Raw genomic sequence first — 13,144 nt, 5'->3', positions numbered from 1 at the left:
CTCTCTCTCTCTCTCTCTCTCTCCCTCTCTTTTCTCTTTCTCAAGGGGAAAGCTTCCCTTTACTGCAGCTTAGGCTCTCACGTGACGGGTGGAGCGTGGCGGCTCCTCGGGCTGGAGACGGGAAATCGATTTGAGGCATCTCCGTCTCCGGCAGGGGCTCTTTCCCCTCCAAACTCTCCCAGCACCGCGCCACACCGCGCCGCTCTGCTGCGTCTCACTGGCTAAGCACACATCTGTAGTCCCTCACAACTGCTCTCCAAGGGATTGGCACTCCTTCACACACATGTACACAAATACACACAAAAAAACACACAAGCACACAGACTCACTGACACACATGCATGTGCACACAGACACACAAACACAGAAGCTCACTACCACACATAAACACACACACACACACACACACACACACACACACACGGACGGAGATAGCCCGTGTCCCCCTGCCTGTGTTTGGGCAATGCAGCGGGACAGGGGCTGCAGACTGCAGTGGGAGTTAATGGGAGAGCTGATGTCCAGGTTGGTAATGACACAGCCCTGCTCAGCTCAGCCCAGGACAAGAGGGGGACAGCAGAGAAGAGCAGAGGAGAAGGGGAGAGGGAGAGAGGGAGAGAGGAGAGGAGTGGAGAGGGGGAGAGAGGAGAAAATAGGAGAAGAGAGAGAAAAAGGAGAGGAGAGGAGAGGAGGGAGAGGAAGAGAATAGAGGGGAGGAGAGGGGAAGAGTAAGAGGTGAGGAGAGAGAGAAAGAGAGAGGAGAGGAGGAAGGAGAGGAGTAGAGGGGAAGCGAGGACAGGAGAGCCAAGCGGGGCCGTCACGTCGGGGAGTGCCCCCCCCTGGGCAGGTCCTGTGCAGCAGTTTGTGTTTTACCCCCATCACCCAAGCGCGCAGTTTAGGGCTGTCGTGGGGGTGGGGGGTGGGGTTCCGCCTGCCACGCTGCTGGCTTATTAGTTACCTATGTGTGTGTGTGTGGGGGGTTGTGTGTGTGCATGCGCCCGTCCATGTGTGTGCCTAGGCGTTTGTGTGTGTGTGTGTCAGAGAGAGAAAGAGTGAGGGAATGAGGATGAGTGTGTGTTTGTGTGTGAGTCAGAGAGAAGGGAGGAATGTGGGTATGTGTGTGTATGTGTGCATGTGTTTCTGTGTGTGTGTGTTTCTGTATGTGTGTGTTTCTCTGTGTGTGTGTGTGTGTGTGTGTGTCTATGCGTGACAGGATGAGAGACTCCACTGCCTGTAGTAGGCTGTGGTTGTGCTAAGGGGAAAAATCATTCTCTGACACAGGCCACCCTATCTGCCTTTTGTTATCCAGAATGTAACTCATCCATTCTGACACACACACACACACACACACACAGACACAGACACAGATATTGGCTGATGCGGGTGGCATGTGTGTGTAAGGTGCTTGCTGGAGGGCCCAAGAGAGCAGAGTGATCAGACGTTTCTCTCTCCTCTCCTCCACCTGCCCTGTGCCAAACTCACCCAACCCAGTCGGATGACATTTCAACTCCTGTGCAATTACGCATCAATATTCATAGGCATATTAAATGCACACCCTATCTCTCTCTCTCTCCCTCTCTCTCTCCCTCTACTCCAATTCTCATCTATTCTCTGTTCTCTCTTCCTCCATTAGAACTCACACGGCTAAGCGCTAGTTTTTTGTTGGGGTAGTTAGTGATACAGTCCAGTTTGCGATGCAGCACTGTCCCATGTGGACACTACAACAGACAGCTGTGGCATTGCTTGTGGTTCAGGTGGCCATAACACAGGGCTCGAATGACAGGGAAACTGAAGAGAATGGCATCGTAAGCCCCCTCGCCTTGTACAAGTGACACCCCCGTTTATTGCTTTGAACCCCTGCCCCGTCACCTCACCAGTGCGATGTCGACCTGGTGGGTCCTAGCACCCCCGACACATACACGCACACACACACACACACACACACACACACACAGAAACACACACATTCTCTCTCACACACACAAGCATAAACCATGCATGGTACACCCCAAAGACCCCTAATCCTGTTTCCCCTTCAACACGTGGTATTTATACCCTTTCCTTTCGTCGGACGGGTTAACACTTCTGTGCCGGGGCCAAGACTCCGCTGCCTCCTGGGTAAGGATGCGCCACGTCGCCCTTGTTTTCACGTGGAGACGTGGGCGAATTGACATAAACAAACAAACAAACAAACAACATGCTAAAGAGGTACACAAGGTGTAAAAGAGACAACGTGGGACCTGAAATGTCTCCCAAGTGTGGCAGCCCTGGCTTGTCTCTCCCCCACCCCGGCTCCACCAGGAGCTCCCAAAGCTGGGTTTTACGGGGCTCATAAATAACCCATCCCTTAAAGACTGGGTCCGCCTCATACTGCAAGAGACTTGACTCAGAGCAGCAGCAGGAGGGGAAGAAGGATGACAGTTCAGACTCATCCTCTGTGAGAGGATAGAGGGATAGAGGAAGAGAGGGAGGGGAGGGAGTAGGAGGAGGTGGAGGAGGAGGAGGTGGAGGAGGAGGCGGCGGCGGGGGTGGTGGTGTTGCTGCTGCTGCTGCTGCTGGTGGTGGTGTTGATGGGAAATGTCCAGCAGGATTTGACTTTAGCTCTGCCCTGAGCTGCGTGGCGCCGGGTCGTGGCTGTGGGCAACGGGGCGAACAAAAATTTGATTAAAAAAATGATCCCTGTGCCAGAGTTACAGGATGCTGACTGGCTCTAATGTTCTTCTACTTATAGGCCCACTTCCTGCTGCCATCAGCTATGTTGGAAATACACACAGGGATACACACACACACACACACACACACACACACACACACACACACACACAGACAAGTTCACTCAAACCCAGGTGTATATGCTGTCACTCTCTCTCTCTTTCACACACACACATAATTTTCCCTTAATCCCTTTGCCGTATTGCTCTCAGCTTCAGCTGCGGAGGCATAATCATAATAATACTATGATAATAATATTTCTTTTTATTGCTAAACTATTTACATATGATATGTAAGGCTTTTCGGTGCAGTGCACAGATGTCGACTGAGAGCGCTCCCTCCCCCAACTCCACCTCCACCTCAATGTCAGCTGGCGATTTCAGTCCGGTGCAACCCCTCCACCAGGTCCCCCAGTCTAACACACTAGTCCATCACTCAATAATGGTCTGAACCTTTTCCGCTCCCTTGCGCTCCTGTGGGTGTAGATGTGGGCTGTGCTCATTGCATGGGCCTGCTGCTTTTGCTGTGGTGCTGTTGCTGCTGTTGAATGTGTGGTCTCCACTGGGCCGGTTGTGATGAAAGGTAGGGGGAGTGACTGTAGCAGCAGTAGTCTGCCATTCTGGTGCCCCCAGGGTTAGAAAGGGTGGGGGTAGTGGGGGGGTGGGGGTGCTGCTAGACTGGTCCATCTGGGCCTCCACAGAACCCGGGTGAATCACCAGCTGGGCGTTGACTGAGATGCCCTGTGATTCCAATTATTCCAAAATGTGTGGCTGTTTGTATGCGTATGCGTCCAGTGTGTGTATGTTTGTGCATGTGTGTGTTTGTGCATGTGTATGTATGTGTTTGAGATGTGCTCATGTGTGTATGTGTATGTATGTGTGTGTGTGTGTGTGTGTGTGTGTGTGTGTGTGTGTGTGTGTGTGTGTGTGTGTGTGTGTGTGTGTGTGTGTGTGTGTGTGTCTGTGTCTGTGTCTGCATGACTGGCCCTGGTATTATCTACCAAAGCCCCCTTACACATAGACGAAGCCAGTCCAAACTGAGAAAGACCTCTCCCTCTCTGCAGCCTGAGAAACACCTGTCTTGCCCCTTGAATAATGCAAGTCCAGATTACATTTGACTAGGAGTTGATTTTGTTTTGTTGTTATGTCCGACCCCAGCCTGTCGGTCACTCTAGAGATGTGAATCCTTTCACATCAGTTCACTGGAAGAGAGGGGATTACGAGATGCTCAGCAATAAAGGGTGTCAACCCTTCCCCTCACACTTTAACTCTTTACTTTCTCTCTCTCTCTCTCTCTCTCTCTCTCTATTTCTATCTTTGGACAACTCGGACACTCTCTGCTTCATTGGAAGGATGCATCTTTATACCAAAATCTCAGCAGAAATCTTTCCATCATCTGAACCTGTTGGTCTTCCTCTTTATTCTCATCATCATCCTCATGCTGTGCAGGATCCTGTGGTCGTAGTAAAAGAGGTGGGTGTCGGCTGATTAGGTGGTAGGGCGATGAGGGAGGGATGGGCACGACACCCCCCAACACACACTCCCGCCCCTTCCCACCTCACACCACACCTCACACCTGCATGCCGGGTTTGCTGAGGTCGCCGTTGCCGTGGTTACTGCCTATGCCACCTCCGCCGCCGCCTCCTCCTCCTCGGCCACCTCCCTTCCCTCCCTCGCCGTCCGCTGTCCATGTCCTCGCCTATGCTTGCTGTAGCCAGAGAGCACCATGAGCACGCCATGACCTTAACCAGGCACCGCGGGCCGGAGAAGATGACGAAGCCGATGGCGATGAAGAACAAGTAGTCCCAGTAGCCCAAGCCCTGGTGGCAGTCGGCCCGCAGCTGCATGCCCACCTCGGCCAGCCGCTGCCCGATCATTTCCACGGGGCCCTGGCACACCGTCTGGCCCTCATCTGAGGTGGAAAGAGAAAGAGGGAAAGGGAGAGAGAGAGAGGGAGAGAGAGAAGGAGAGAGAGAGGGAGAGAGAGAAACTTAATGTAAACTTGAAACACATGACACATACAGTAGATACTGCATAGACATAAATGTTTCATTCCCAGCTGCACCCTAAAGCAAGGCACGTAACCCAGAGTTGCTCCAGAGAGAATTGCCATCAGTATCTGTCACTTTGGATAAAAGCATCCGCTAAATGCGTAAATAATGCATAATAATTATTATCAAGGTTGTTAGGTTGCACAGGCAGGTATCAGATAACCAACAAAGCTGACAACCCAACACAAAAAATCAAGAAACGCAGCACAACATGAACCGTGGATAAAAGAAATGCAATAGACAGAGAAAATTTACAAATAAATAGAGACAGGATGAGACAAAAAGACAAAGGGAGACAGATGAGACAGACAGAAACAGGTAAGACAGAGACAGGTAAGACAGAGAGGGAGACAGGTGAGACAGAGACAGAGAGGGAGACAGATGAGACAGAGAGAGAGACAGGTGAGACAGAGACAGTGAGGGAGACAGATGAGACAGAGACAGAAACAGGTAAGACAGAGACAGGTGAGACAGAGAGGGAGACAGGTGAGACAAAGACAGAGAGGGAGACAGGTGAGACAGAGACGGAGACAGGTGAGACAGAACCAGACAGAAAGACAGGTGAGACACAGAAAGACAGGTGAGACAGAGAGGGAGACAGGTGAGATAGAGACAGACGAAGAGACAAAGTTGGTGAGCCACTGAGGATGGACGTCTCCTAGTCTGCCTAGTCCTTTTCTCTTCCCTCGGCAACAGTATCAGCACAGCACATCTCCAGTCCCTGAATGTCGACTCTAATCAGCTCCTGCCTGCAGGCTGCCTAAAGCCCCTGGGCTCTGGCCCTATGGATTCGGGTCACCAGCCATCATCCCGCGCCCACACCCAGCTCCCTGTGGGACCACAGATCTGTCTGGTTTACCTATCCGCCTGTCACACACATACTACAGTACACACAGAAGCATACACGCAAACACACACACACACACACACACACACACACACACACACACACACACATTCCTACACACACACACACACACACACACACACACACACACACACTACACACACACACACACACACACACACACACACACACACACATTCCTACACACACACACACACACACACACATACCTATACCTACACACACACACACACACACACACACACACACACACACACACCTACACACACACACACATACCGAAAACAAAACACACACAACAAGCATAGTACGACAAACTGTGTTCAACTAGTACACATAAACAGTGCATGCTCACACAAATACACAGACACACACACACAAACATTTGGAGTATATAAAACCATACTCACAGAGATGTATAACTGCATCTGAATACACAGCACACACACGAACACACACATACAGAGGCCCTGGCCCCTATAGCATGCCGTGCCCATATGTAGACCTACATGCTTACGCATGTGAAAACATTGGCACACATCTCCTATGTGCCCACCACACACACCCACACACTTCACACTTGAGATAAAAAAAATATACGCTAGTGCTGTTCCTTTCTCTTCCCATAAAAGCACTACTCTACTCTCATCTCTGCATATCCCTCTCAGCCATATGACCCTTACACTACACTACATTCCTCCTCTCCAAAAAAGAAAGAGTGGAAAACCAAAGTTGCTCTCTTCCAAAGTCCCCCCCCCCTCTCTCAGACATCTTAAGAGGATGAGAGTGGGCAAGCCTGGATGTGGCAGGACTAGCCTTATGATTGATTAATGCGATAACTGCTGTTAATTAAACTCCAATTTCTCAGTAAATGGAGATTCATATAAATGGCTAAGGACACAATGAGGGAGGCAGTGGGAAAGGAGAGAGAGTATGAGGAAGAGAGAGAGAAGAAAGAAGAAGAAGGAGAGAGAAAAGGAGAGAGGAAATGAGGGAGAGACTGTGAAGATGAATTACTAGTCGCCATGCCAACACAGTGTTTGGTGTCATAGTTCAGTGGCTACTGGCTATTCTAGTGGATTCAAATCAATATCGCAATATATCAAAATGGTCACCTATCTGTTTTTAAACTTTATGGTTAATGTTTGCCCAAATGATCACATTTCTAGCATTTAAAATAAACCAACTAAAATGGTATACCTCATTCCTGAATAATAAAGAAACTGTGCCACTCCAGCCTTGCACCTACAAATCCATGATTAGGTCTTTATGTACTGTGGCAACCTATCTTTAGAAAGTGCCCCATTAAAACACTTAGGCTATATCTGACTACATCTCACTAAAGGGTAATTCACATCAGTTATCCGCTTGTAAACATACATAGAGGCAAAACACACAACCACACACACACCCAAACACACACACACACACACACACACACCAGTGCTTCACCTCACTGTGTGTTCACTGTGTGCTTCACTAATTCACAGATTGGGATAAATGCAGAGACCAAATTTCCCTCACGGGATCAAAAGGGGCAGCCGTGGCCCACTTGGGGCAGCCGTGGCCCACTGGTTAGCACTCTGGACTTGTAACTGGAGGGTTGCGGGTCTGGTTCGACCAGGGGTCGTGGGCTGAAGTGCCCTTGGGCAAGGCACCTAACCCCTCACTGCTTCCCCCCGCCCGTTGTAGCAGGCAGCTCACCGGCGGGATTAGTGTGTGCTGCACCTCACTGTGTGTACACTGTGTGCTGTTTGTGTTTCACTAATTCACCAATTGGGTTAAATGCAGGGATCAAAAAAAAGTATATATACTGATACACCCACACACACACACACAAATAGGTGCAGGTGTTATAGTGTGCATGTGAGGGCTGCTAGACAGGTTGACAGGTCATTTCAGGCTACGACAGGATCATTGGTTTTGATTCTGCGTGGGAGTTAAGTAGTCAGGGAGATAAGAGAATCAGAGGACAGCCTGAATAATCTTTCCCTGGACATGCAAAAATAACCGGGCACATTATGCAAGTCAATAGAGTGATTAGAGATTTGTTTACCTTGCCTTGATAACCAAGCATGAAAGACTGAGCACACAAACACATGTAAACATATAAACAAGTGCAGGGAAACACACTACCGTGAAATATATGGACCCCCTGTCTCTCTCTCTCTCTCTCTCTCTCTCTCTCTCACACACACACACACACACACACACACAACATGCACATACACACACACACACACACACACACACACACACAGTCTCTCACACTCACACACACACACACACAAACACAGTATAGCCTACAGCATACCTTTCATAGCATTCATCCACCTCTTCATAATACATGTTGTTTTATACAATCTTGTATACAACATGTATAATCTCTAATGCATGGCTGAGGCCCATAATGTCAGAGACTGGGTGCTACAGTAATGAACAGCAGCAGCAACAGCAGCAGGTACAGGCTTGTGTTGCAGTGGCCATATAGTATAACATAAGCAGGACATGAAGCATTCATGAAGCCCTCCAGTGCATCCCTCGTGGCCGCACGTTTACCACTGCCAGGCTCTTGTGATCATAAATAAGGCGGCATTGTCATGTCACACAACACTCATCTCACTGAGGGCTTGATTCAACTGTGTAAATGTTGGCCTATATAGGGTTGACGCTAATGACTTGAGTCTATTTATATAACATTAACCATGACTATCCCTGATGTACAGATAAATTTATCTCAACCAATATGATAAGGGAGGTAAAAAAGATTACTGTAATATATTCACATAAAGGACACAGAGCTGGTTCGTTTTCCTGGCCTTAACAATGACAACTAACATTATTCAGGAAGATATATGAGTCTACTGCCAGTTATACTCAGCATATATAGATGCTGAACTTTTCACGTGGTCATAGACAATCAAAACAGCGCTGTGAAATCATATTGCATATTCCCTATGAAGTCATTACAGAGCACCCCAGCCAAACATAGCAAACAAACAGGCCCAGACAGGATTGGACCAAGGACTTGCTCTACCTCAGAAAGTATCCCTGTAGCTATTTTCCTCTGTGTCTACCGGTATATGTCTGTATTGTGTGAAATGGATTTTCTTCATGTCAACCTCTCATGGAGTGCAGGTCTTTATTTCTCTCCCCCGTCAACATTCAGCTGTCATCCCTTCCTCCTGTGCTGTTTGGTCAGCTCCTCCTCCTCTGCTCCCCTCTCCTCCCGTTTTTTGCTGTCGTCTCCTCCGATCCTCCAGCCGGCTCCTCCTGTCGTCTCTGTGGCCTGGGGGCGCATTGGGCTCACTTGGCTGAGCAGAGCACTGGCCCCGGTCATCATCTGTGGTGTGCTGCTGTTAGCCCAGGCTCTGGTGAGCGTTGAGCTTCATGTCAAGCTGCGCAGTGTGCGTGTTCAGCCAGCCACTGGCCCTCTATGCCACCCCATGCATGTACCAAACGAGGGTCTGTCTGCTAGACTACGAGAGAGGCAGACTATGATATAACCTCAGCCCAGCAGGTTCCGGAATATGTCTTTTCATGGCAAAATGTGTCTCTCTTGACTGTAGGAGACTGATAATGAATCATTTTTTTAAATGGGTCCTTTGATGCGCAGGTTCATCTTCAAATTAAGATCGCCGTAAGAGGTGTCTTACATGAACCAGCTTTCTAAATTGAGCTAAGATAACCACTATGGACTCCCTCACTGTGGCAAGAAGTAAACTGCCACAGCTGGTGCCGCAACACATCCTGGGTGTACACCAACAAACAACAACAATAATAATAATAATAATAATAATAATAATATTAATAAAAACACTTCTTGTATACAGTATTCTTAGCACACACACACACACACAAGCAAAGTGTTAAACAGGCTTTATCAAACACTAATCGATCTCAGATAAAAGGGTTCCTTACATCATCATGTGTTCTTAGACAGTAGTTCAAGACAATATAAGAAAGAACATTATCTTCAGCATATATAAATAAAACAGAGGCAAGGAAAAAGTTAGAACCCCAAACACAAGCCTAATTTCTCCATCTGGCGTATGGAGAAATCACTCTCTAACTCACAATTTGAGTGAACTCAGTCTACGAGTAGTGTGGCTTAGGCCTACACACACACACACACAAAGTCCTCCATCTCTCACTCATTCACTTCTGCATCAAATACCACTGAAGTGACGCCATGGGTTTGAAAAGGAATATATCATGAGCAGTCAGGCTGATTGGACAGAACTCACAGAGGAGAACGAGACCCACAAATGTGAAATGCATATATAAATAAAGTTTGTTTTGTTTTTTGTGTCTCCGAAAAAAACACACACATTACACATATGAATATGACACACAGAGTATGTGTGTGTGTGTGTCTGTCTGTGTGTGTGTGTGTGTGGGTGTGTGTGCGCGTACATGTGTGTATAGAGCTGCATAAAGACTGCAAAATGAGCATTACAAAAAAACTCACAAAAAAAACAATCTAACAGCTGGAGCACTCTCTCCGCTCTCTGTACCGACCCAGCGTCATTTATGTAAACAAGCTCCGTTTCAGCGAGCCAGTCACTTGGGCCATTACAGCCCAAGGGCCCGTCGGCAAACTGTCAGAAGCGCATTATGCTCTCCTCAAAGACACTCAAGTGTGTATGTGTGTGCGAGTCAAGAGCCCACGTCAGGAGCGGATGCCAGCCACGGCTGTGTGCCTCCAAATACGACTCGTCCACAGTGAATGTGACGGCGGCAGACGCAGCCAGCCAGCCAGCCAGCCAGCCTGCCTGCAGGAAGTCTGTCTTTATGGCGGGGGGCTCTATTTTGGCGAGCCACCCGTCTGTGTGCAATAACAGCCATCAGGTGGTGTAATTATGGCCGCACACATAGGCACGTCACACACCAGTGCTCCAGTGAGGTATGCCACCTTCAAATGACCAGCCAGCCTGCCCGCCAGGGGCCCGCAGGACGTTATGGGCCGCGGCTTCTTTAAATAGGACCTGCTGCACATGCGAGCACAAAACGCACATCACTCACTCGTAGAGACATACACACACACCCACACATATTCACGTGCACTGTAAACATTCATCACACAGACACTGAAACCCATACCTACACTACAAACAAACACACACACACACACACACACAAATCTTCTTTGCAAAGCTATTAAATCAGTGGTGTTAATGGTGCTGTCCTGTAACCTAATTAGGCTTATGAGCCATAAGTGGTTCTATTGTATAATTCATCTCTAGCCAGAGTAATGTTACACACCACAAAACATCTGTCAAAATAAGGAAAATGAGAGAACTCCATTATGAGTGTCCCTCTCCTTTTCCCACAACTAAAGTACAGATGGCTAACTGTCAACAGAAAATACTAGATCAAATCTAATTTAGCTGACCCCCCCTCCTTCCATCCCTTGGAACACCTGCTCTCAAAACACACTGGAATTCAGCGGCGAAGCACTAAATTTATTGTAGTTTCCCCCCCCTCTCTGGCACGCACGCACACGCACACACACACACACACACACACACACACGCACACACACACACACGCAATCACACACACATATACACACACAAACACACACACACACACACACACACACACACACACACACACGCGACGCAAGACACACACACACACACCCACCCATGCACGCACGCACGGACAGCACACACACACACACACACACTCCTAGCATCATTACAACAAATGATGTGATGACACTAATCTATCACAGAGAAAGTTTGGTCCTCTCACACAGGGTTTAATGCATTGTTTTAGAAGTGTTATGAGGCTATAGCGGAGGAGTAACTGCTTTTTGGTCACATAGGCTCAATAGTTGGCCAAATGTGGAATGGAATGAAGAATGGAATGAAAAATGTCACTGACATTAGATCCACACATACAGTGCAAGGTGCAGATCAGGATTATTCATTATACCCAGCATCAGTACTGAATGTTTAAGAACAGAGGAGAGAGCAAGAAGCAAAGCTACAAGCAGATGGATGAATGAAGTGGATTTCAAAAGTGCTACCCGTGTTTGATGGTGTCGAAACAGTGTGTCACACAGTGTGGTCATGTGTAGTGTACTGTAGATAAAATACAGCATAATTGGAATTTGTGTGTCATTCATGAATGTGTGACAGACAGGGGTTATCTGTGTGACAGCTACCGATATGTCACTACATGTCAAATTAAGTGTGATTGTGATCATTTATAAGTCACTCTACATATACATTTACTTGTATAACTTTTATTCGTTTAGCAGACGCTTCTATCCAAAGTGACTTACATAATGTCAAATTATATTACAAGGGCTATTGTCACCGGAGTAACTCAGGCTTAAGTGCCTTGCTCAAGGGCACAATGGTGGAAGCCAGGAATTGAACCCTTAACTTTTCAGGCTACTGCATGCTAGCCCAGCTCCTTAGCCACCACTACCACTCTTCTTGAAACACACTGCTTGAGGCAGGCTCAATTCTCAGTTTGTTTCAACATAACAGTTTGGATAAAAAAAACAATTTTTAAAAATCATGTATCTACAGTAAATGGTATAGCTAGCCTAATAGGCAAAACACCATGCAGGCCCCAAATACTAAACTCAAGGAACCTTGAGCCCTTCCATCTCTGTTGCTGTAAAAGATTCAGAGAAACTGCGGAGGTTTTCAGTGCTGTCGAGTGCCAAGGGAAAGTTATCAATACTGCTGAGTGTGCAGGCCGCGAGTTCTTCATCAACACGGACTCGTTTTCACAATTCTCTCTGTTACGGTGGCGCAGAATGAATGTTTCCTTCCTTCTTGGCCCTGGCATGGTCGGGCAGCCCTGCTCAATTACATTCATTTTAAGCTTCATTTTAGGCTTGAGCTTGATTTTACAAAACAAACATACACAACAACAACAACAACAACAAAAACAACAACAACAAGATCAGAAAAATATATTACATCTCAATTTTCGTCACACCTCTGTGGCAGAACACTATTTGTCATCTTACAGCCGTAGACAACCAATATGCTATGGCCTTATTTCTGGAAGATATACACGTTTAACTTCCTGAACTGCCTGCGGATCGTGTTTGTTATCGTCACTACTCATTATGCCTTTGAACATACCCCAGAATAAAGCACGCATCCCTTACAGGAATTCTGTGGGCGCAAAAAAAAAGGAATAAAAAGAAGACAAGAATGAATTTCAAGTGGCGGCTGCAACACCCATGACTAACTCTTACCCACCGAAAATCCACCAAGCCCCTTCAAATGAGCTTCGCTCTTATTGGCCCACTGTCTTTTCGCTCTAGCGGCACACGTATTGTTATCTTCTTGTCATACCCGACCCTCCAACCCAGCACCCCTACCACCCCCTTACCAACCTCCTCCACCTCCGCCACCATCACCCCTGGAGTAGACATCCTCTACCCCTGGGCCCTTTTGTGAATCTCACAGCACTGCTCTGCCAGGGCTTGGAGGTATTAGCCCTCTGGGGCGGACTTCAAATGCGTCGGCTGCCAGCTCCAC

The 13,144-nt window shown here is 47.8% G+C and overlaps 1 protein-coding gene across 2 annotated transcripts in view; it reads right to left on the bottom strand.

Moving 5' to 3' along the window:
* Positions 1-4,049: 4,049 nt before the first annotated feature.
* Positions 4,050-13,144, bottom strand: part of LOC125301273 (leucine-rich repeat-containing protein 52-like) — a 20,788-nt gene continuing 11,693 nt past the window's right edge. For both annotated transcript variants that reach the window (XM_048253730.1, XM_048253731.1), the window contains exon 3: positions 4,050-4,620. In XM_048253730.1, the coding sequence (XP_048109687.1) occupies positions 4,322-4,620 (299 nt within the window). In that variant the 3' untranslated portion in view covers positions 4,050-4,321. The remainder of the gene's footprint in view (positions 4,621-13,144) is intronic.

This window comes from Alosa alosa, chromosome 9, assembly GCF_017589495.1.
Source record: "Alosa alosa isolate M-15738 ecotype Scorff River chromosome 9, AALO_Geno_1.1, whole genome shotgun sequence".
Lineage (NCBI taxonomy): Eukaryota > Metazoa > Chordata > Actinopteri > Clupeiformes > Clupeidae > Alosa > Alosa alosa.
The sequence above is the reverse complement of the archived record's forward strand: the minus strand, read 5'-3'. Positions and strand labels throughout refer to the sequence as shown.